The sequence below is a fragment of the Colossoma macropomum genome, unplaced genomic scaffold (genome assembly GCF_904425465.1).
Source record: "Colossoma macropomum unplaced genomic scaffold, Colossoma_macropomum, whole genome shotgun sequence".
Taxonomy (NCBI): domain Eukaryota; kingdom Metazoa; phylum Chordata; class Actinopteri; order Characiformes; family Serrasalmidae; genus Colossoma; species Colossoma macropomum.
This window is the reverse complement of record NW_023494801.1, coordinates 4,938,694-4,964,314: the sequence shown is the minus strand read 5'-3', so window position 1 is coordinate 4,964,314 and position 25,621 is coordinate 4,938,694. Positions and strand designations below refer to the sequence as shown.

General features: G+C 39.7%; 2 protein-coding genes across 2 annotated transcripts; both read left to right on the top strand.

Moving 5' to 3' along the window:
• The first annotated feature begins 2,082 nt into the window (after positions 1-2,082).
• lin7b (lin-7 homolog B (C. elegans)) lies at positions 2,083-11,189 on the top strand. Its single transcript, XM_036590538.1, has 6 exons — positions 2,083-2,324; positions 3,935-4,053; positions 6,475-6,546; positions 7,579-7,788; positions 8,234-8,397; positions 9,273-11,189. The coding sequence occupies exons 1-6, from the start codon at positions 2,246-2,248 to the stop codon at positions 9,292-9,294; spliced, it is 666 nt and encodes a 221-aa protein (XP_036446431.1). The 5' UTR covers positions 2,083-2,245; the 3' UTR covers positions 9,295-11,189.
• Positions 11,190-13,011: 1,822 nt separating this feature from the next.
• On the top strand, positions 13,012-23,989 carry zgc:193811 (uncharacterized protein LOC559801 homolog). Its single transcript, XM_036589977.1, has 7 exons — positions 13,012-13,022; positions 13,307-13,386; positions 13,485-13,660; positions 15,224-15,403; positions 16,090-16,206; positions 19,443-19,534; positions 23,156-23,989. Exons 3-7 carry the CDS (start codon positions 13,559-13,561, stop codon positions 23,508-23,510), a joined length of 846 nt encoding a protein of 281 aa, XP_036445870.1. The 5' UTR covers positions 13,012-13,022; positions 13,307-13,386; positions 13,485-13,558; the 3' UTR covers positions 23,511-23,989.
• Positions 23,990-25,621: the final 1,632 nt, after the last annotated feature.

Sequence of the window (25,621 nt, the reverse complement as noted above, 5' to 3'; positions counted from 1 at the left end):
TAAGTCTTGCAGGGGGTGGGCTTCCTGAAAATTGAGTTCATAAAGTTCTCATTTTACTGGTAGGGATGCTGTACAGGTTTAATGTACACAAGCCTTAGGACAGGTGTGCGGTGTATATTCATTCATTCATGCATTCATGCATGCATGCATGCATGCTGGGTAGTTTGTTAAGAGAGATAGAAATGGCCCAAAGCTGATATGGTTTCTAGTCCTGTGTTGTCCATGCTCTAAAACAGACTTTAACTCAGCCAGAGCTTGTTAACTTGCTGATTTGTTGGATCAGGTATGTTGGAACAGGTGGGATTACTTCTGGGCAGCGGACCTCCAGCATCAGGGCATTAGCTGAAAGAAATGGTTTGGCCAGCCTTGCTATAATAAGTGGCTTAGACCAGCATGGTCACCAGCAAAACCAGCATATGTTATCCTCAGGTTGCTGGTATGAGGATGAACCAGCAAGGTCCTACTGGGTGACCAGCTAGACTAGCACTTAGACCAGCATGGATTTTTTTTACCAATAATAAATGAAAGCAAATACACTCTTAAAGAACCATTTGCATGCTTAAGTGGTTCTACAGATTGATGGTGAATACATTCTATGTGGTACTATATAGCACCTTTTTGAAAAGGGTTCCATATAGCACCAAAAAAGGTTCTGCTTTTGTTATGGTGCTATGCTCATAACAGCAGCAGAACCCTTTTGGTAATTTAATCAGAAATATGAAGAGATGGTATAAATAAATGCATGATTAACCTCTTCAACTCCTTGAGACCACTGGTGGTTCCAAAACGCGCTTCGTCATTTTCTTCATAACTTTAATATTTCATAAGCTACATTCAAAAGGTGGGGGTCGTATGAGAGCTGTAACTGTCTTCTTTCCAGTCAAATAGATGGGTGATGTAATTTTAAACCCTAATAACAAAAGAAGCTGAATGTTTTTGTCTACTGAAAGTCGACCCATTTTTCCACAAATCTGGGCTATAAACCATAAACAGACGGCGTCTCTTCAGTGATCTGCTCTGTAAAAGTTATTTTTATAAAAAAAAAATACAAAGAGCATTTAAGATTTTTGGCTTTCAGCAGTAAATTGTAAGCATATAGCAATATGTATGATCATAAAACATTTTCTGGTAATTTGACAGGAGCTTTTACCAAAATAAAAATGTACATTAATTTCATGCAGTTACTGAATAATTTGCCTTATGATTTGGTTATGTGAATTCAGATGGAAAAACCAAAATATACCCTGGAGAATAAGAAGTACAATCGCAACCTTAGCGACACAATACCACAATATGCGAATAGTCAAAGCTGAAGAAATCAATAAATACATAAGAATTAAATTTTCTTTAAAGGGAGATTCTATTGATTATTTACAAAATCAATGTAATTAAATCACCTACATATGAAGTTATTCAGAGTATTTTGATAAACGCTTAATTCTCGAGTAACTTGGGTCCGCTTTGTTCACAGTGGCGGTGATGGGAACCAGACGTCTGAAGAGTTTAATTCTTCTATAAGCTCCTTTACATAAAGCTATTCCATATTAATGTTAACGGATGCACTGCACTGTGCCTCATTATTTTCTTTTCCATAGTTTTGAGAAGGTTTGACCTAAAATATATATTTTTTTCAAATTCATTTATGGCGGAGGGTTACATGCATGGCAAAATAGTCCCCAAAGGAAACTTCTTTCTTTCAGATTTGTGACTATTTTACCATCATCAACATTACAAAGCTCGGAAAACACGTGTGGGTTCACTGGTGGGTCTGGGTAGTAAATAAAATGTGTATAGTTGTGTTGTAGACGTTGTGACCCCCAGTTCCCATCACCACCACTGGGAAGACGTCTGTGAGTTTCTCTACAACGCACCGTTTCACGTCAAGTCACTCTGAATGCATCTGGTAACATCTCAGCCACTGAATCATGCAGAAAATTTGGAAAAAGTCGGTGGAGTTCCCCTTTAACTTCATCCTAAAGTGCAGCGTCCCAAGATCCGAGCGAAAAAGGCGAGCCTCCCGGGAGCCAATCACGTCGCTCCGCGCCTCTGACGCAATGTGCTGCGTCATCCGCCGATACCGACTCTGCGTGCTCGGCGCTACCTCCGCCGTGCAAAACCCGCGAGAAGTGAGAGACGCCGAGAGGGTTTTCCGTGAATTAGTTGCTGCACTTCTAGCTCCGGAGAGACGCCGAGAGCTGAGAGTCGATAGCCGAGAGGAAGCGCTGCAGCGCGGCTCCGTGCCCTCATGATGTCATCCTACTACCACCCGGGGAAGGAGGCGGCGGACATGGCGGCGATGAGCGAGCCGCTGTGCCTGGAGAGAGGTGAGGAGGTGGGGGGCGAGCATCAGATAAACCGTGCGAGTCCTGCGTCGGCTTCTCGTTCGAATTTGCCCGTTCCACCTTAAATGGTGCAGCAGTTACATGCTGCACCATTTAAGGTGGAACGGGCGAATTCGAATAAGAAGCTGATTTAGGCTCCGTCCGCGACTGGGAGGGAGTTCGTCACGTATTCATTGCTTTTGGCTCGGTGTGTGGGGGTCTCCCAGCCAACTGGGGGTCTCGGCCGTGGAGGCGCGGTCAGTAGTGGTCACTAGTGGTCACTGTGTGTTCATAGTAGTCACTGTGTGTGAATGGACACCGCCCGCCCGCGAGCACCTTGTGCTCATTCCCAGTGTAGCGTTGCGCTCTCTCTTCTGTGGGTTGGTCGGGTGATAATCTCAGTCCACTCGGATTACAACTGTGGGATTAAGGACCAGGAGATGGTCGAGAATTTGGTCATTCAGTTCGGCCACTGTCTGGTCATGTGGGGTGGATATTAGTCTGTCTTTGCCCACATTCGGTTATGCGGTTGTACAGCTGTGATGGTTTGACTGTTTTATTACACTCATTATATTAATACGCGTCTTTTTATTCAGTGCCGTATTTTGCGTTTGCTTTATTGGTTAATATTCAGCCTTCTCTTCTCTTCTCTTCTCTTCTCTTCTCTTCTCTTCTCCATCTTTGCTTTTGTCTACCACTCTCTTCTCTGTTCTTTCTTTCTCTCCCATCATCTCCTCTAATCCCCTCTCTTCTCATTTTCTTTCTTTTGCTCCTCTTTTCTTTTCTGTCATCTCTTTTCCGTACCACTTGTCTTAATCTCATTCGTCTTCCCGTTTTCTCTACTTCTCTCTTTTCATCTCTTTCTTTTCTCTTCCCCTTTCTTTTATCCTTCATCTTCTCTCTACTTCTCTCTTTTCCTCTCTGTGGCTTTCTCTTCTCTTCCGTTTGTCTCTTTTCTGTCTTTTTTTTCTCTCTGTCTTCTGTTTCACTGCCTCTGTCTTGCTCTTCTCTTCTCTGTTTGTCTGTCTCTTTTTCTGTCTCTCGCTCTTCTCTTTCACTTTCTCTTTCTCTCTCTCTCTCTCTCTCTCTCTCTCTCTGTGTGTCTCACTCTCTGACTCTGTCTCTCACACTCTCCCTGTCTCCATCTCTCTTTTTCTCTCTCTTTCTCTCTCTTACACACACACACTCGCTCTGTCCATCTCTTTCTCTCTCTCTCTCTCTTTCTCTCTCTCTCTCTTTTTTGTCTCTCCTCTTTTGCTGTTCTCTCTCTCCTTTCTTTTTCTCTCTCACTCTGTGCCTCTGACTCTCTCTCGCTGCCTCACTCTCTGACTCTCTGTCTCTCACACTCTCTCTGTCTCCATCTCTTTTTCTCTCTCTTTCTCTCTCTTACACACACACACTCGCTCGGTCTCATCTCTTTCTCTCTCTCTCTCTCTCTCTCTCTCTCTCTCTCTCTCTCTCTTTCTGTCTCTCCTCTTTCGCTGTTCTCTCTCCTTCCTTTTTCACTCTCTGCCTCTGACTCTCTCTGACTCTCTCTCTCTGACTCTCTCTCTCTCTCTCTCTCTCACTCACTCACTCACTCACTCACTCACACTCTCACTCTCTCTCTGTAGATGTGTGCAGGGTGATTGAGTTGTTGGACAGGCTGCAGAGGAGTGGTGAGCTGCCGCCTCCTAAACTGCAGGCGCTGCAGAGAGTTCTTCAGAGCAAGTTCTGCGCTGCTATCAGAGAGGTGGGATTCCTCCACACACACACACACACACACACACACCTGCTGCTGAACTGCTCCTCTTTCTCCGACAGAGCACGACACACTGAGTGAGCTTGGCTCCAGACTCTTATTAGTGGTCTGGAAATGTTTGTCACGTGTTTAAAAACTAGTAGTGTGGATCTCTGACCTCACCATGGTTTGATTCCTTTACAAATCTCACATATCACCATGATTTGATATGACTTGATTATTATTATGGTTCTTTTGAAAAAGAAACAGTGAATCTTTATCAATTTAAAACTTTAAATCTTTAAAATTTTACTGTGATTTGATTCTCTTTGATTAGGTTGTGATTGGAAATTAATGAATGCCTCATCAAATTTTATCCTTCTTTGATTTAATCGTGTGATTTGTTGGGAAATGATTCAGTGCGTCTCGAATTTCACAATGATTCGATTAGATCATGATTCTTTAAGAATGAATCAGTGTCATGAAATATCAGATTTCACAATGATTCGTTTCACTTTGCTTACAAATGTTTTGAAAACAACTGAGTGACTCTTAAAGTATCAAATATTACCATGATTCAATTCGCTTAAGATTCTTCTGGAAATGAATCAATGCATCATTAAAAGTCATATTTTGTCCATGAATTAGTTTGATTATTATTCTCTTTGAAATGAATCAGTGCCTTATGAAATCTCAAATTTCACCCTGGTTTGATTCGATGTGATTATGGAATCAATTCAGTGAGTCATGAAATATCCGATTACTGAATGATTTGATTTGATTAGGATTCTTTAGAAAATGGTTCAGTGGATCATGAGATATCAAATTTAACCATGATTAGATTAGCATATAATTCTCTTAGAAGTGAATCAGTTCCCCATGACATACCAAATTTCACCCTGATTTGATTATGATTCTTTAGAAAATGATTAAAATTTTCATGACTGGATTTGATGGTTGTATTTGATCAGATAACTTTTTACCATGTGACCTGAGGCACTGAAGCTGCTGTCCGTCTGTGATTAATTACCGCTTCATTTTCCTCTTCAAGTTGCTGGACGTTGCCCGTCAGATCCCAGTGGACAGTAAGCGGCGTGTGGGCGGGAGCGGTTTTTGAATAGAGTCACTGATTTGACTGCACTATTCTTTCTTCCTCCCACACTTTCACAGTGACTGCTGCTTCTACAGACCTCCTCTGCACTCCTCCCTCTCTGACTGGAGCACGTGCACGTTTCTCCTCCCAGCTCTGTTATTCTCCTCTCCACAACTCTCCCACATTCTACCTAATGGCACTGTCCAGCTAAGCGTGGGCCATATGACAAAATATAACACTGTGATACTTGGAGGACATTATCACGATGTGTGATATGTGTCACGTGATTTACTTTAGCTGAGGTTTGAGAACAATTTGAGGTGGTGAAAATGCACCAGTAACGGCAGAACCAGCAGTACAGTTAATTAATTCACTGTTTGCAAAAATAATCGATTTAGGAAGGAACAGGAGAAAAAAGTCAAATAGTAAAACTATTTTTGTTTTTTTTTTTTGTTTTTTTGTTTTACATTTTTTTTTACTTTACATTGTTTTGGCCTGACAGAGACATTGTCATCACATCCCAGGTGGTTGCTAAAGTGTTAGTAGATCATTGCTATGGGATCCCAAGTAGTTGGTAAGGTGTTGCTAGGCCATCACTGTGGTGTCCCAGGTGGTTGTAAAGGTGTTGCTAGGCCATCGCTATGGGATCCCAGCTGGTTGTCAGGGTGTTAGTAGGTCATTGCAATGGGATCCCAGGTGGTTGATAAGGTGTTGCTAGGCAATCACTATGGTATCCCAGATGGTTGTGACTGCGACCCAAGAAAACGGTACAAAAGAAATAAGTGAGCTCACCTAATAATAATAAAATAATGGATGATATCAGCAACTTGTTACTGCACAGTTACCTTTAGGGAGTTACTTTATTTATGCAGATACATAAATATTTATAAAACATAGAAATTGTTGCTACATATACCTGGCTTAGCATTACACAGAAATATTACATTTATTGTTTTAGGATTACAAATGCAGTAAAATCAAATGAATAAAGGTATTTCAGCACAGTAGCCCAACATCGCCTCAACATTCAGCACTTTCCATAGTACAATAAATACTTACAACAAATACTTATCATATACTTAAAATCGTAACGTGATGTAATTTATCACAATAATATTTTGTCATATTGCCTGCCTCTACTTCCAGTTTCACAGAACTGTTTTGTTTTCACACTGTTTACAGATGATTGGCTGATGCACAAGTATGCGAATTGTTCTTGCACTTTTGTTACCAGTTTAGACGACTGCCAACCACCCCACCCACACTCAGTCCCACAGCTCAGCTGTTTGAATAATCTGTCTTTCTGCGTATAATATGCGTTTTCATGCTCTGTCTTATAGGTATATGAACAGCTGTACGACACCCTGGACATTGTGGGTGGACCTGAGGTCCGTGCTCAGGCCACTGCTAAGGTAAATACTTTGCCACAGTTCTTTTTGCAAAGGTCAGTATCGCACTAACGATTAACAAATTATATATTTATAGTTAGTTATACCATGGGCAGATTTGTACTTGTGATCATAAATACTGGTCAGTGCTATTATATCTTCAAAAGTATTTGGACAGCCATTTTAATTGAATTTGCTTTCACAGTAGTCATAGAAAGCAATTTCTGACTATTTTTCAGGTTTTTGATTTGCACAATTGACAGAGAACTAGATTTTATAATTTATACAAGGGTTTTTATTGTGTAAATGCTAATTTTAATTGTCTCAGTTGTACAAGACTGTTTGATGTGAGGAAAGCTTTGGTTAAGCTCTCTGTTTTATCTCAGCATGGCCATCTTTGTAGAGAAGTGTGAATTGTTTTCACAGCAGGGGGTTCTCACTCCTCCCCTTTTGCTCCTCATTGCTCACTGGCAGCTCAACACACAGTCACAACATTTCACACACAGAGAGACAACAGTGTCCTAGTTTGTTATAGAGAGAAGCACTTTCAGCACAACATCAAACTGATGGTCTTTGTGAGTAGAAAGCCTGGAGAAAAACTCCAACCAGACTGCACTAAGATTTTTATTAAGTACAGAGGTGGAAACATCAAAGTCTGGGGTTGTTTTTCTTACAATGGTTTCAGAGAACCATTCAATGTGTGTTTATTGTTGAGATCCTGATCTCAGAAGGCATTTTGGATGCTAACCTGCAGACGAAACTACTGAACAGAAACCAGTAAAACACAACAGCCACCTTTTGAAAGAAAAAGAAAATGACAGTGTTGGAATGACCTGTTAAAGAAAAACGCCACTTGTTTTCACATTTTGTTTCCAAACACAGTGAACTTAATCTAAAGTATGGCACAGATGTCCAAATACTTTTTGGTACAACTGTATTTTCAGCACTCTACATCTCTCTTTCTGCACATTGCTGAACAGTCTTCTGCAGTCACCATTTAGCATTTCTCATTCCCTTCTTTAATCTATGACGTCGTTTTTGCCTCTCCCTCGTCAGGCAACAGTTGCAGCTTTCGCGGCCAGTGAAGGCCACGCCCACCCACGTGTGGTGGAGCTGCCCAAAACGGACGAGGGTCTGGGCTTCAACATTATGGGAGGAAAGGAGCAGAACTCTCCCATCTACATCTCTAGGGTGATCCCTGGAGGCGTGGCTGATAGGCAGGGCGGACTGAAGAGGGGCGACCAGCTGCTGTCTGTCAACGGAGTGGTATGTAGAGTGGCAGTCATGGGGCGACATTTGTGATGGGGCAAGGTGGAGCATTTGCCCTCGCTTAAGTGTTCGTCAACTCACTTTAATTATAGAATATTGACATTTGTCAACACTATCTACCATATATAGAGACTGATCTCCATGACGCTAGGGGGCAGCCTGCATTCTGATGCGACGAGTTTTCATGCAATGCAATGTTTGTTAATGTTTAATTGTTTATACTTTGACCAATTTAGGTAATTTTTCTAAATAAATAAAATAAATATAATAAATTTATACGTGCGATATAGTTGACTGAGATGGCTTGACCCCCCCCAACCTTAGTCTGAAATGTCACCCGTGGTGGCTGTGATGATTTGATTTTTGCCTTCACGTCTGCGGTTCACAGAGCGTTCCACTGTTCTCTGTTCACTCAGTATTTCCCACGTTCTCCTGTGTGTAGAGTGTGGAGGGGGAGCACCATGAGAAGGCAGTGGAGCTGCTGAAGGCTGCGCAGGGTTCGGTGAAGCTGGTGGTCCGCTACACCCCCAAAGTCCTGGAGGAGATGGAGGCCAGGTTTGAGAAGCTGCGCAGCGCCAGGCGGCGCCAGCAACACACCAGCTACGCGTGAGTGTTTCTTTCTGTCCAGTTTGGTTAACTGAGCACACACAGCAAACGCCTACAGAGAGCTGAACTCCTGTCTACACCTCAGTGACTGCAGCAAACTACTGGTACCTTCATTTTACACTGTTGTAATCAGGGACATGGGAGGTAGAGGGGAAGGGGCTGCAGCATCCCCAAATTTCAACGACTAAAAACAATAATGGAAAGTAACAGAATTTTAAAATGTTGAGCAAAAGACCCATCTGCACGTTTTGTAGGGTGAGGTTGAACCACTTCCCTCGCCAGCTTTTGGCCATAATATTGTTTAAAAAATTGTTTTACAAACATAAGATTTTAAAAGTTCGTCATGTACATGCTGTTCAACCTTCAGCACTCCCTACTTACTAATATGCATTTTTCTAGATTGACCTTTTCGAATCTAGACTTAAGCCCAGCTGCTCGCACACTGTATGTTGTTGACACCACAGTTGTCCAGATCTCGTTCAAATACAGCTTTTAAATGGCCAGGTCCATATAAACAAGTTATTTCTAGCTACTGTGAATTTGTTTATCTCAGAAGCATATCAAGTCTGAAGTACTCAGTGTGGCCAAAAGTATGTGGACATCCTAATTGTTGAGTTCATCCACACCCATTGCTAACAGGTGTATATAGTCAAGCACATAGCCATGCAGTCTTGATAGACAAACACTGGCAGTAGACTGAGTTGTACAGAGGAGCTCAGTGACGTTAAACATGGTACTGTCATAGGATATCACGTCTGCCACAAGTCAGTTTATGAAATTTCTGCCCTGCTGGATCTGCCCCTGTCAACTGTAAATGTGCTTTCAAAAATAAGATTCTAATATAATACTTAAAGTCTTTTTTTCCTCATTCACAGGTCTTTAGAGTCTCGAGGTTAACCAGTCCAAACCCCCTGGTTAGCCTGTGGACCACCATCATCCCTCAAACCTCCAATGGGAAGACAGAAGACTAGCGCCGACGTGGAGAAGAGCGTAGACTCGACTTAGATACGTTATTTGTATGTTAGTGGAACATTCCCAAAACAGTAGACCTCAAATATACTCTTTCCCCCGTCCATCTGTAGGGAGAGACTACATAGTGTATCAGTCTGTCAGAGTGATTTTTAAACAAAAAAAATCTGTGTATGTGAAAACACCCTGTTATTTATTGTTCAGTAATGTTAGCAAAGTACATAGACAAACTATAGCAACGAGCTGATGTGAATGCAGCTTATTCACGGATCAGAAGCATGCAGTTCCACTCCTCCAAGGGCTCTGTGTGTGACTTAAGCTGCTCTGCGGCTAAAGGATTTTAGCAAAGGAACGACTGCCTTGAGGGAGTTGTCAGTTATTGCTGAAATCCTGCTCCCAGTTCATTTACATGAGTTTTCAGACAAGATCCATAGACTATAGCAATCTCTGCAGTTGTGGCTGTGTTTCTGAATGATTGAAGTCAGTATTTACCAATCTATTTTTCAGGGACCTCCAGAAAGTGCACATTTTTCCTGTATGGCAGCTCCCAAAAGACCCGAACCGGGTATTTTGAAGTGTTTGTGACTACCTGGTTCACGTTAGTGCTGAATGATATTGGGGGAAAAACTGGAGAAAAAGGAAAAACAATGGAACTAATTATCACTTGAGCTATAAGAAACAGTGTGTTTGGGGTGGGGATTAAAAGGGCATCTGCCAAATTTTCAATATCTCTGCATAATTTAAATGGTTAAGATGTAAATAGTCGGTCAGAGTGGTTTGGTGTGAAATGCTCCGTTCTAGAGAAACTTACCCTGTCACTATTGTTCACAGTGATGGTGATAGGAACCAGACGTCTGAAGCTTTTAATGTCTTCAACGATGGGCAGAAAGGGGTACAGTTCCTGTCTGCTTAAGTCTTGCGTCTTCCACCTCACCCCACCCATGTCTCCCGGGGCAACGGCAGCAGATTGTGCAGAAAAACCTGGCAAGACTTAAACTTTCTGTTAAAATCAGCTACATGGAAAATGAGTGTTAAGGCTCCAAATAGTCATGAACAATAGCAGTCACAAAAATGAAATGTAATAAAATGTGGCAAAATAGTTGCTGAAGTTGGTTAGTGGTGTAAATGGAGCTTGGGTCTTTGTTGTCTTTATAATGGGGGAGTAAGCCCCCCACCCTCTGGCTCGCGTGACCACATTCCTGGAAATATTTTAATATGGCGACTCCTGCTTCGTGAATCCGCTCTGATGTCTCTTAAAGATACATCTCACAAAGTTAGTATGTGAAATGGTTATAAATACGCTGCCTGATGACTGATGCTCCGTTCACATGTTTTCAGTGGATGGATGACAGCAAACTGGAAAGTTCTGCCACTGCCAGTAACAACAGTCCGTGGACTGCAGCGGTAAACAGAACACTCCATCAAGAGTTCACTTTTCCCAACTTTTGCTGTTGACTGTTGATTTCCTGGGAGCCATGGATGTGTTTAATTCCAGACTAACTCAGTACTGTATAACAAAGTTAAGAGTACAGGACTCTCCTGCCTTTTTCCATCTTAAAAATGGTCTACACTCATAAATCTCACCTCTGATAATCATCCATTTTTGCCAGCACCAGGATCACCATGCCAAAGGTTGCGTGGCTTCATGCCAAAGTCTACCGCTTAGAGTTTTTGGTAGATGTTTTGTTATAGAGAGATTGTGGCCTACAACATAATTTTAAAACACTTGCAGGACGTTTTATTGCAAAATGGTACCCAAAGAAAATATTACCATCATCAACATCACATATAAAACGTGTAGGTTCACTGGTAGGTTTGGAAAATAAATAAAATGGCTATATTTGTGTCGTAGACATGGCAACCCCTGGTTCCCATCACCACCACTGTAAAGAAATCTGACTTGGTAAGTTTCCCTAAAATAACCCATTTCACAAAACACTCTGAATGACTTTGTTTACATCTCAATCATCGAATTATCCATGGGATTCCTGTTTAAGGCTGTAGAGAATAGAGGATATATTCTGCATAGAAGTGGGGAGAATACAATATTGCAGTTATATTGCTGTATATTGTGTTTGCAATATATCTGCCAATATATAAAAAAATTGTAGCTTCTGATAAGATTAATTAAGAATTAGCCTGCACTGATTATGATTATGTATTTTGGCCTTAAACAAATGAACTTGCATATTGCATCAGTTCTGCGGTGTCAGTATAGTGAAGGATGATGTTGCACAAACGGTTAAAAGTTCACCAGAAAAATCTGATTAACCCCAAGCATCATGAAGATCAGCCAAGATTTGATTCTGTGGTTTTGCACTGGAGCTGTGAGGCTAACATAGCAGACGATTTTGGGTGGCATAGACTTCCATTGCTTGTTAGCAACATTAGCTTCGTGGCTCCAGTGCCAAACTGAGGAAACTGCAGATACCAAACATGTTTTGGCTGATTAGCTGTATTTGAGGTCAGGAGGAAACTGTCTAAATTAGATTTTTCAGTGAAACATTCCTTTGAGGAGCAGTAGGCCTCGTTCAGGCGTGTTGGGAGCTGGGATGGAGCAAACGTGGACAATCTGATCAGGTTCCTGAAAACTGGTTTAGGAAAGGCTGCTGTAGATGAAGTCATATCACTTCATGTAAGACTACAGTAGGGGTAGAAGACCGTTCTGGAGTTAAAGAACTCGTCCTGACCTCACGCTGGTTGAACATATAGCTTTTCCTCAGCACTGTATGCCCAAAGATACCGTACCGATCCTCAGAAGAAGGAACTCTGTGTGCGTGCGTGTGTGAGTCACTGAGTGAGCGAGTGGGTGAGTGAGAGCGTGAGAGAGAAAAGTGGTGCGTTAATACTGTAAACGTGTTCAGTGCTAGGATTATGAATGTCCCTGTGTCAGCAGGTTGTCTAACCCTGTGTTATGGAGCTGTTACATGTGGCTTTGAGCTGCTGGTCATGCCTGTTTAGATATTCATGAGCTTTTATTTATTTATTTATTCATTCATTCCTACAATAAAATCGACAACGTTATCTTACAGTGCATTCGTTTGCTTTTTGTCTGCCTTGGGACGCTGTGCAAAAGTTTTAGGCACCCGAGAAAGCTGTTTATCTGGGCTGTAAGAGTATTTGTTTAGGAAAAACAGTGATATTGAATGAACACCAGTAATATTAGTACAATAAGAGGTGATTTTGTGTTGCATTTGACCATAAAACTACAGCAATTAAAACCCAAATTGCTTTGATTACATTTGTGCACTTGAAGGCACTTGAGGGAAAGATAATCACCCTATTGCAACAATATAGTCAGCTGCCAGTCCCACCCTTCAGGCCCTAATAATAGAGAATAATAGCATAATATCCAAAATAATATGCTTTATCTAACTCGATAAGCCTTGACAGTGTGTCTGCTTCAAAAGTGCTGCACTTCTGCCTTTCTCTCTCTCTCTCTCTCTCTCTCAATATGCAATATTAGATAATATACTTTTTTTATTTTATACGTACACACACACACACACACACACATATATATATATATACATGCTAAACATTTTGAGACGCTACTCGGCGCTCTAATTGGATAGATTCTGACTGGCTGGCTCTCCAATTGCATGTCGGTGTGTTGCTATGGCAACTGTAAACTTTCTAGACTGGATAAAGGTAAGGTAAGCAATACGCTTTGTAATGTTATTCTAAAAACAACAACAAAATATAAATGTTAAGGTTCTATCTTTTAGAAAATATGTATTTTGTATTTTTTACGTTCAATACATATTAAATATTTATTGCTCTCTCTCTCTCTCACACACACACACACACACACACACGTGTGTATGTATATATATATATATATATATATATATATATATATATATATATACATACATATAATAAAACTACAAATTAAACATTTTGAGACGCTTTTAAACTCGGCGCTCTCATTGGACAGATTCTGACTGGCTAGCTCTCCAATTGGACGTCGGTGTGTTGCTATGGCAACTGTAAACCGTCTAGGCTCTGTGGTAAAAGGTGAGAAGTTTTCCACTCCGCCGGCTGCGGCCGAGCTACACATATTGATTTTTCACATACTGTGTATTTTATTTGCGATGTAATGTACTCTTTCTCAGACTCTGTGTTTCTTTAGCTCCACATCAAGAAGTTCCTGTTTGTATTTGTGCCTTTAATCGGTGCTGTGAGGCGAATGGACCGTTGGTGTACAGAAAGGCCGGGCCTCGCTCAGACCTCAGCGGCCATCGGTCACGCTTATGTACAGCCGGCGCCCTTCCTCGCCGAGAGCTGTAAGGTGGGTTATTTTTCCTTAACATGACATTCTTTGTGTTATATTTAATAGTTCATAGGCTTTGGCTCTATACTTCCTCACATTAATTTATTTATATATGCATAATTCAATCATTGAGATGTAGACAAACTCATTCAGAGCGGTTTGGTGTGAAATGATTCATTGCAGAGAAACTTACAGACTCTGATGTCTTTACAGTGGTGGTGATAGGAACCAGGGGTCGCAACATCTACAACACAGCCATTTAATTTTTTATCCAAAACCACCAGTAACCCAGTGTCTCATGAGTGTTTGTGTGATGTTGAAGATGGTAAAATAGTGGTAAATCTAGAAACAAAAAGTGTTACTGGGGACTGCTTTGCCTTATGACACCCAACATGTATCTGTCCACTATTAATGGATTTTAAAAAGCACATTGGTGCCCAAAGGTTTACCTGAAAACTGTCTTGGAACAGTTGCTTGCTCACTTACAATAATACATACATACATCATCTAAACCGCTTATCCTTCTGGGTCGCGGTGGGGTGCTGGAGCCTATCCCAGCTGTCATTGGGCAGAAGGCAGGATACACCCTGGACAGGTCACCAGTCCATCGCAGGGCACTTACAATAATAATAATAATAATTTTTATTTATATATCACTTTTCATGCCGGTGGCAGCTCAAAGTGTTTTACAGACAGGTGATAAAACATAGTTATACAAGAAATCATTAGTATTTATTTAGAATCAGAAGAAAATTAAAAAGATTAAATTAGAAGATAAACACCACGAGACGTAGAGTTTTAGTTAAATGCTAATTTAAAGAGATACGTTTTTAGGTGCTTCTTAAAGGTGAGCTCTGAGTTTGACTGTCTAATAAAAGGTGGAATTGAGTTCCACAGTTTAGAAGCAGAATAACTGAAAGAGTCTCTCCATGTTTTCTGTATTTTACAGAGGGTATCTGTAGAAGGCCACTCTCTGCAGATCTTAGATTATGTGCTGGAACATAAACAGGCAAACACTCTGTGCTGTAAGCGGTGCTTTAAGGTCATTTTGAGCTTTAAAAACTAGTAGCAGAACCTTAAAATCTATCCTAAATGATACAAAGACAAGTCAGTTGGCATCCGGTCTTGTAACTAGTACACAGTTACATCTAAACATATTCCAACAACATTATTGAAGACAAAGAATTCCTATTTTAACTGAGGGACTTACAGAATGTATGGAACTTTAAAGGCTGGTGTAAAAAAAGGGTTAAAATTACTCACATATTGAAGTGGCATTTAGTTACATATCACCAAGCTTGTTTTAGGGTCTTGTACCTACTGATGTTTTTCAGAAGAGCCTAGTTTAAAAGAATCTGATTCCCTGAAGAGCTCAGATCTGTGATTTGACTTTCTAAACCTTGTGATAGTATTTTAGGTGGTTTAGCTTTTAGGGCTGTCAGAATTACTTGATTAAATTGGATTAAAAATTACCTTCTTGAAAATCATTTAGCAGTTTGCATGATTATAATCCATCAGCTGGGCCCGGAATGATGTGAATGTTTCCCAGTCATTCCTATTGTCCTATTGTTTTTCCTATAGGATGCCCCTTTCCCCCCTCTTCTCCAGCGGCAGAGCCGGACACCTGGACACATACATTATAATCTCACCTCCCACACAGAACATGACCACAAACCCATCAAGGGGCCACTGGAAAACCTCATCTACTGTAAAGCCTCTCCTCACTGGAACACGCACTTCCTGAACGAACTGGCTCAGAGGGTAGGATGTGTCTGTGGGTGTTTATTATAATGAAAAACTTATATTTGTACAGCACTTTTCAGTAAAGATGCTTACAGTGGCAGAGAACATAAGCATGAACTAACAAGTGTGAGAACATCAATCACAACAAAAAGAGACAACAAATGAGATGAGATGTTGTGTCATCTCTCTTAAAGAGGTGAGGCAGCAGATTTAATGTGTGAAAATGGTGTAGTAATGAAATTAAAGCAAGTTATGTATAAGATAGGGTCTGTTTAAGGGGGAGAGCATGAGAGATGAGCAGTTTAGAGTTGTGTGCAAAAGTTTGAGCACCTCTGGACATGTTTTGTTGATTTTCTAAGTGAAAATAAGTGAACACATCCTCCAAAGAGAACACACTTCTGCACATTATGATGCACAGTTACTGTTTATGTGCTGAATTTAAAGTATTAAAAAAAACATAAAATTTAGCTGGTGCAATAGTTACAGCAAATTTAATATTTTATGTTTTTTTCCAATACATTAAACTTGACAACAAATGAACAGAAATTGCACACTAAAATGTTTCCTGTAGTGGATGTGTTAACTCATTTTTCCTTATAAAATAAACAAAACATATTTTTTTTGTTTGCAAATACTGTATGAGTGTTTTTATATGCCATTATATGTGTGTGTGTGTGTGTGTCCATACTGGTGCCCTGATGCAGCTCCGAGATTGCCAATCTATCAGGCTTGTTTCTAAGCCTGTCAGTGAGATGCAGGACCGCTACAGGGGTCATTTAGCACCAGATGAGCCTCTAGTGGACCACTACAGGACCCTGGTGGTAAGAGAGTCAAGGAGGTGGGGGATTCAACACTTTTGTGTCTGGAGGGGGGTGTTGTGCTGGGATTAGGTTATAATAATAATAACTTTATTTATGTAGCACTTTTCATACGTCAAAATACAGCTCAAAGTGCTTTAAACACAAAGGCAAAAAGCATAAATGAAAAAAACATTACAGAAAAGGCAAAAATTGAAAAAAGGTAACGTGAAGAATAATTACAAAAGATGAAATAACAAAGAAATGTGCAAAACAACCACATAAAAAGCATATAAAAAGGCTAAAGTAAAAATATTTGTTTTAAGCTGGTTTTAAAACTGCTAACTGAAGATGCTGGCTGTACGTCCTGTGCAGAGGTCGGCAACCCAAATGTTAAGAAGAGACATTTTGTCCTTTCAACAAAAATAAAACCACTTTGGGAGCCACAACATTTTATGTCCATTTTACCATCCTGGTTGTAAATATGTCTCAGTATGTGCTGATGTGCTAGTACAGGCTAAAAATATAAACAAAAACACAGACTTACTTTGCTCTGCTTTAAGCTTTAGCTCAGCTATAGCTGCTTTTCTTGCATCTCCAGCGCGAAACCTTTCCGCAAAAGTAGAACAATTTCTCATAAAACGTCTTTTAACGATTGTTGAAATGTCCGATTTTTTAGCCTCTCTTTCCCCAGCTAGTTGTTTGAATTTTCCCATTCCACCTTAAATGGTGCCGGAGGCGCCAGAGTGTAATTCCTGCACCATTTAAGGTGAAACAGGAAAATTCGAGCACAAAGCTGACTTCAGCTTTGCGATGTTTTAGTGTTTGACAGTTTCTCGTTGCAGATTAAACGTATCAGGGAACCAGCTGAAGTGAATATAAACACAAAAAAGTCCATTCATCTCCCAATTATCGTTGTTCGTCTTAGATCTCTCTTTTTTTCTGTTTTGTTAGCTACTAGCCAGATGAGATTGCGTTGCTATGGTGACCTGCAGTCCTCGCACCAAACTTCAGGGTTAAATGGTGAATTAGCAGATATACATTAAATCCAGAGTTTAAGACCATTTATTATTAAAACTGTGTTTGAACGATCAGCAGAGCTTTATTTTACTGCAAAGGAGGGTTATTTTATTAGACAAGCTTGTGGAGCAAATTCAGTCAGACAGTCTGACATATAAGAAGGTGGTCGTCTATTAACAGCCTTAAAAACTAATAAAATAACTTTTTATTGAGCAGGAATCAAGTGAACTGCTGTCAGTACAGGAGTAATGTGTTAGTTCTTCCGTGTCCGGGTTAGAAATCTTGTTGGCCCATTCTGTTCAAGTAGTAGTTTGTCTGCACTCTTTCTGGGTGAGCCAGTGAACAGTAGATTACAATAATCCAAATGGGAGAAAAAACGGATGTGTGAGTCAGCCTCTTAGCATCATGCAGGGTGAGGTAAAGCCTGACTTTGACAATGTTGCTACAGTCAAAAAAAAGCTATATTTTTTTAGGGATCTGGGCCAGTGGCAACCCCAGAGACTTAAGTCGGGGGTGCCGTGCCCTGCCAATCCGCACACAAAGTACTTGAAAGCCAAACTGCATAGAACAATCTAGTAAAATTGCATTTAACAGGTTAAGACAGTATTGATTTTAAACACGCAGGGACGCAACAGCAACCACAAAAACTGTGCTGTTTTCCTTAGGCTTGTTTTTTTTCCATCTCTTTGGCTGCAGCCTGGCATAGCAGCAGCATTACCGTAAAGCTTTTAATACATTAACTGTAATTACATCAAGTATATGATAAAATATTGATAATTCTAGTTCATTTATGCATAATTTCAACTCGTATGTCCACATCTCTCCATTGAAATAAAGTTCAAAATCTTTTTTTCCTTAATGTTTAACCCAAGTTGGCATACTTTATCTATATTATTTGTTATTCTTACCAGTTTTTTTACTGTAATTTACTAAGATCAGTAATAGCTGCTACTTTAAAGTCTCTGTTACTGTCACTTTAAAAGCTGTTTAGACCTCACAGAAAAGATGTAATGTTCAGAATCACTATGTATGTCAAATGTATTTTTACATGGAATTTCTAGATAAGGCTTAGTCAAAGACAAAAAATATAATGAACACGCCGCATGTAATAAAAATCAAGATTTATATATATATATATATATATACACCGATCCGGGCATAACATTATGACCACCTCCTTGTTTCTACGCTCATTGTCCACTTTATCAGCTCCACTTACTATATAGGTGCACTTTGTAGTTCTACAATTACAGACTGTAGTCCATCTGTTTCTCTGCATACTTTGTTAGCCCCCTTTTACCCTGTTCTTCAGTGGTCAGGACCCCCACAGAGCAGATACTATTTGAGTGGTGGATCATTCTCAGCACTGGAGTAACACTGGTGGTGTGTTAGTGTGTGTTGCGCTGGTACGAGTGGATCAGACACAGCAGTGCTGCTGGAGTTTTTAAACACTGTGTCCACTCACTGTCCACTCTATTAGACACTCCTACCTTGTCAGTCCACCTTGTAGATGTAAAGTCAGAGACGATAGCTCATCTGCTGCTGCACAGTTTGTGTTGGTCATCCTCTAGTCCTTCATCAGTGGTCACAGGACGCTGCCCACAGGACGCTGTTGGCTGCATATTTTTAGTTGGTGGACTATTCTCAGTCCAGCAGCGACACTGAGGTGCCTGATTCGGTGAATATATACATTGATTTTTATTACATGCGGCATTTTTTGCCTTTGAGTATATATAAAAAACAGTAATAGCTGCTCTTTATATAGCTGTAGGATATAAACATGTGCAGTTCTGTACAGGTTCAGGTAGAATAGATAGCCATTATGAACGTGACGATTTTAACTTTTAACTGGTAAGTACAGCGGTAAAGCTGATGGATGCAGAAGAAAGTTCTAGAGCCAGGCAGCAGCATGACAGATGCAGGCGAGGGAACTGACAGAAAGGTGCGCAGCAGAAAGCTCAAAGCAGGGATTTATGTGCTAAATGGGTGAACGAGAGGAAGAGGAGATTATGAGGTGAGAGAGGGAGAGGAGGAAGGAGAGGGAAGACAACATTAGCATGTCAGAGAGAGGGGAAGTGAATACATTAATGGTAAATAATGGTAATTCATGCAAAGTGTCTTAATGGATAGGCTCTTCCTAGCCCGAGGATTATGTAGCTCTCAGCAGGCCGGGAAGTTTTCTCTAATGGAGCTGTAGGGCTGATGGAGGGACTTACACTGCTTCTTCTTTCTTTAATCAGGCGCTGTATGGACAGCTTGATCGGGCTCCAGTCCCTCTGACCAAAGAGCCGCTGCTCAGCACAGCGCAGGCGGTCCACAGGCGCTTCAGCAGGTAATGACTGACCACCAGAGGGCAGTGTAGCAGCGTAGATGGACCGTGAATGAGCCCTGTGGCGCTGGAACTTGGTATTATGAGGTGTAATCGGTTATACTGGCAGAAGTGGGTTGGAGATTCAATCATAAATCTGTAGCTGAGTGAAAACAGCCATGGATCATTTTGCTACACCGAGAGGAGAATTAAAAAGTGTTGGACCTAAAATACCCTAACTGCCCTACTGCAAATCAGACTGATAAAAAACAAGGAGATAACATTTGCCCTCAGCTACCTGCTGTTTGTCTTTTTGGCTTTTTATATACAGGATGGGCCATGACTGGACAGTTCCACCATGATTCAAAGTGCCCATCCCATGCAGATTCAAATTAAGAGTTTTTGCAGTATGTAAAAGTTCTTAAAGTGTCAAAACATTCCATTCACTTCCCAGTCTGTACGGTCCATATATAGAAACGAAGCTGAAAAATGAAAAATCATTTAAATGTATTGTTTTTGTGATAGATAGATAGATAGATCACTTTATTAATTCTTCTATTGCAGCAGTACAAAGTACAGTAAAGATAAATAATAAAATATACTAAAACAACAATAAAAACAAAATGTGCAGTACAAATATATACATACATATGTGTGTGTGTGTGTGTGTGTGTGTGTGTGTGCAGTTGACAGTGCAGTGGTGCATGTCCCCTCCAGGGACTGAACTAGTGACTGTACTGTAAACAGTAACCAATGTTAACAGTTGGCCGCGTAAACAGAGTGACAGTGCAATATGAAATATGTATAGATGTCACAAAACCAAATATGTAGACATATATCCTCCTATTAGAGTGGAATTTCACCCTTTTCTTCACATCTCAACATAATTCAATGATTGAGATGTAAATCAGTGGTGCTGATAGGAACCAGAAGTCTGAAAAGTTCATTACCTGTAAAAGCTACATCACAGAAAGTTATTAAATGAAATAGTTAAAAATGTGTCAGACATTGTTTTTATTAATGTTTTGTTTTGGATAAAATGGCTATATTTGGGTTGTAGATATTGAGACCCCTGGTTCCTATCACCACCACTGTAAAGAAATCTGAGTTGGTATGTTTCTCAACAATGAACCATTTCACTTCAAACCACTTTGGCTTTGACAGTCTGAAGTTTTTAATTATGCAGCACTTTTTAAAATGGTATAATTTTCGCTTTAAGCCTACATCAGTGTAGTGTAGCCATTTAGAGCAGAGAGCATTTCCATTTATCAGGTACCGTATTAAAGGCACAGTTTTATTCTGAGGGATACAGAGAGGCTGGAACGATGAATTATGACCCACACACACATCACCAGCGGTCATGTGTGGACCTCAGAGACCTCGTAAGTGGACCTGACTCACTCAAAATGACATTTTTTAAACATCTCAACCACTTAATTAAGCAGAAATTTTGAAAAATCAGTGGAGTTCCCCTTTAACACACTGTTCTTGGATTAGTCGCTGACCATCCACCACCAGCTTTTAGATGCCTGTGTTTATGTGCAACAGACTGGCTAATGTAATTGGAATCTCCATTTCGATTCCTGACTAACAAAAGCAGCTGCATCAACAACACAAACACAATGTACCTTCACTGTCACTGAGTGATGCATGACAGCATGTAAGTGATAAGTTGGCCATGGACCCATATTCCCTCCAGCACTCCTTTGAAAAAGTACATTTGGTTTAGCTGACCTCAGAACTGAGAGGGTCACTGAATCATCAGGAAACACTTTGTTTAAAGGGCACTTAAAGCCCCTTCCTGGGTTTAAAGGGGTTTTAGAGGAAGCACTCTGATTGGAAGTCAGTGATACAGCATTCGTGGAGGCATTCTCTACCTATGCTAGAGGAAAGAACTCAGGTCTCAGAGGGCCCACAAACTCCCAAATGCTTCTGCATTCACAGAGCCATTGGCACTAAGCAAACGGCCAGCAGGTGCTGAAACTGGAAGCTAATGGATTTGAAACACAACAACCAGAAGCTCTTAAAGTTTCAAATATGTGACTTGGAGTTACTTTATAAAACACATGACACTTTGAAGGCATTGTGAAGTATTCAATATATACAAATGTGAAGACATGCATCAAATGAGCTCTATATTAATGTGGTAAATTATTGAAAACCATCATTGGAATAATTACTGACCGTGCTGTGCGAAAGTCAGAGACCATCTTTCATTTAGTTTACAGTCAAAACAGCTGTTAAGTATTAATGTTGTTTGATTTTCAGCAAAAGCAGAAAATGAATATTTAACTGATTACACAGAAGCTGCAACAACTACATATAATATTAATTTTTATTATATCAGTATTTAGTGAGTCCACTCTTTACCTTTATTGCAGCTTTCATTCTTTTCAGGAGACTCAATTTCAGCTTTTCAAAGAAATCTGCAGGGACATTTTTCACACCTTGAAAGTTCAGTCTTAGAAGTTGTTTTTGTATTTTCTGTTTCTTATGATCCAAATAATCACAAACATTGAACACCAGCCGCTTCTTTGTTTGGTGTGTCTCCTTTTCTTAGTAAGAGCTTCTTGTCAGCTACACATCCTTTCAGACCCATAGCGCTGAGTTGTCTTCTCACAGTGGAGGGATGGACAGAAACACCTGTGGATGTTTTCAGATCTGAAGCAGCTTGATTTTCTCCTCTCTCTCAGAGATGAAAGCTGTTGATCAGTGTTGGTGTCTACCAGGTCTTGCATGGTTGTAAGAAGTCCCATTTTCTCTGCAGCTTTTAATTAATTTAGCGCAGGGTGGTCTATTGTACACTACTGTTCAAAAGTGTAGAATCAGTAAAATAAAACTGTTTTTAATTCAAGAAAATACAACCAAGTTCATTGCAGATAAATATAATAAATGTTTCTAATATGCTCGTTTGGTACAACTTCACAGGTTTCAAATAGTGATGATAAAAACTAATTCAAATAATTCAAACTTGTGTTAACCTCAAAATACTCTATAAATATTTAATACAACATCTAAAAACATTTGGTGTCTAGTTTAATAACGAAATCTATGTTGTATAAGAAAAAATACACAAAACATGTTAAAAAACATAAAACAGCTACATATTAAAATGTCAAAACATGAAAGTGTTATACTATTAGATCAAATAAATATTAAAAAAAAACAAATATAATGTGACATTAAGTGATATCACAATTTTGGTATTATGTAGAAATAGAATGTGGGTTAATTGTACGGATCTAAAATTACTCTACCATTCATTTACCATTTATAAAGTATTATTTGATTACATGGCATTGATGGGCTGTTCTCTTCTTTCCGCGGCCGTTATAAAAATGGCGCTGAGGTTGGATTTGAAGTTGGACCTCAAACAAACCCGGATTTCATTATACTTCACAAGGTGTTCATGTGGTGCCTCCTGGTAAACTTGTTTTTCTGATCGAACTGAGATCTCTTGAAAGCAGCGTTAGTCACTTGTGCGGCTATGTTGTGCCTGACAACACCCCTTAACCTGCTAAAATCACTCTAACGCAAAGCCTCATGTTGCTTATTGCTGTAATAACCCTGTCCTCCTTTGTTCATTTCTTATTTGTACTCTGTCTCTTTTATTTGAAAACATTTTTCATTTACTGTCTGTTTCAGATCTGAGTTGGCTCATCCATCTGCCCTGAATGCTCCGGCCATTCAGGGAACCCTGACCAAGAGTGCGGCTCTCAGCCGCCTCCCCCCTCACAAGGCTCTGCCCAACATGTCCTCTCAGCTGCAGCTGCCCCGCCCATGCGTTGCCTTGCCTCACGGTGGTAGAACCAGTCTGTATACAGATAGTTTTACTGTACCTGCCTATCTACCCAAATTATCCACTAGTGCTGCTGATCACGATACAGCAAAAAGCAGAAATGAGGGGAGCAGGGGTTTAAGGCAGCACGTCATGGAAGTGCCCAAAATGTATGGCACAGAGAACCAGACCTATGGGAAAGGAAAGATGGTGCTAGTGTGAGAAGGAAGAGGAAATAGGTTCATAGATGAGGATGTAGTTGGTGTCATGCGGCATGACATTATAAGAACTCTGGGTCTAAAGTGGAAAAAATTAATGACATTCTTGAAAAACGCAGAAAAACTGCAAAAAGGTGCGTTTTCCCCTGAATGTCACTAGATTCTCTGAACTACAGTCTTAAAAACAATGGTTCTTCAAGAGTCCTTTAGTAAAGAAAATAGTTCTACATAGACCCATGAATCCTCAAAGAACCGTTCGCATGATTAAAGGGTTTTTTGCATCGTGAAAGGGTTCTTTAGAGTGATGGAGAATGTGTTGTATATGGTCCTTTTTGAAAAGAGTTCTATATAGCACTAAAAATTGTTCTATTATTGTTACATGCTTGACATTGTAGAAGAATCTTTTTTGGTGCTAAATAGAACCCTTTTCAAAAAGGTTCTATATAAAACCATATACAACACATTCCCTGTCAACCTGAAGAACACTTTTATGACGCAAAGAACCCTTTAATCTTGCAAACAGAGTTATTTGTATCTTTTTTAAGTGTACAAGGTCACTAAAAAGGAATTCCACAGATTTTTCAATATTTCTGCATAATTCAGTTACTAAGAGGTAAAATAGTAAAAATATCTGGAAGAAAAGTGTTTTTGGGCACTATTTTGCCTTAGAACACCCTGCATGTACCTCTCTGCCAAGAGTAGATTTAAAAAGAAATATGGTCAAAACTTTATAGTAAAACTGTTGTAAAACAATGTAAATCAAACTCTTCAGACATTTGGTTCCCATCACCACCACTGTAAACAACATCAAAACACTTTGAATGACTTTATTGACATATTAACCATTTAATAATGCAGAGGTTTAAGATGGGATTCCTCTGTAAGTATTTGAAATATGAATAACGCTCCTGCGCACTGAAATGACACTGTGTGAAAGTAAGACTACTATCAAACGTCAACACTCCCACATTTAACAAACAATATAGAATATATACACACACACACACACACACACACACATATATATATATATATATATATGCAGTAAACATATATATATGTGTGTGTGTATATGTTTGCTTACTGCAGGGCACTACAGCTGTGATTTTGGGAAACACTTTGCATTTTCCCTGTAAAGAATTCCGATTAGATCCAGAGTTCCTAATATGTGCATGACGCCAACTGCTGGATGATGACATGATTCCAGAGGTCTATGAGATAACTTCTTGGATTTGATGTAAAGGTATACTGCAGTGTTATTAAACCTAATCTTTATGTGCCATATCTGTAGTATGTGGTCAGTTACCATGGACAACACTTTTGACACATTTCATTGTGATGAGAAACTAACAGAAAGCCTGTTAACTCGAAACACACTTTTAATGGAAGTCAAAGGGCAAGTGCATCCATTGGTTTCTATAAGTGAGTTTTGAGTAGACATTTCTCTGTTTTTTTAATAGGAACACTATTGTCTGTGATAATCGACTGTATGCTGCAGATACAGCAAATAAGTAAATTAGGTTGAAAAATGCTGGAGTATACATTTTAAATGTCATACATTAATATATTTTCAATATTAAAGGGCTCATATTGTGGAAAAACAATTTGTTCTTGCTTTTTTTAATAAAAGAATGTGATGTAGAGTGTAAACACAGTTAAAGTTTCAAAATGTAATGTTCACTCGACAGTCCATACAATCCGTATATGGAAACTGGTTTGTTTTTTTGTGATGTCATAAATAAACCAACAGATTTAGAAAACACTTACTTGAAGGGTGTCTACGTAACACATTCATAACTTCTTACATAAACACTTCATAACATGTTATGTTTACATTTGAAACAGCATTCATAAAGCATACATATTTTTATATGATTTTAATATGGACTACTATGCCACTTTACTGAGAGACATTTTTCAAAATAAAAGTTCTGCATTATTTTTAATTAAAAAAACTAAATTATTTTCAGTAAAGTGCCTCATTTCTGCACCGCCAAAATAAAAATGACTTTGCTTTACCCCTTTGGTCATGAAATGCTTTGTCACTTAGGCACACCATCATGCTAAGATTCAGTCAAGTGATTGTTTCTAAGCATGTTTAAGAGTAATTTACTG

Coding starts and splice junctions, on each gene's coding strand:
- lin7b (XM_036590538.1), top strand. CDS start 2,246: ATGATGTCATCCTACTACCACCCGGGGAAGGAGGCGGCGGACATGGCG. Junction 2,325..3,934: donor GCCGCTGTGCCTGGAGAGAG/GTGAGGAGGTGG, acceptor CTCTCTCTGTAG/ATGTGTGCAGGGTGATTGAG. Junction 6,547..7,578: donor GTGCTCAGGCCACTGCTAAG/GTAAATACTTTG, acceptor CTCCCTCGTCAG/GCAACAGTTGCAGCTTTCGC.
- zgc:193811 (XM_036589977.1), top strand. CDS start 13,559: ATGGACCGTTGGTGTACAGAAAGGCCGGGCCTCGCTCAGACCTCAGCG. Junction 16,207..19,442: donor ACCACTACAGGACCCTGGTG/GTAAGAGAGTCA, acceptor TTCTTTAATCAG/GCGCTGTATGGACAGCTTGA. Junction 19,535..23,155: donor GTCCACAGGCGCTTCAGCAG/GTAATGACTGAC, acceptor TGTCTGTTTCAG/ATCTGAGTTGGCTCATCCAT.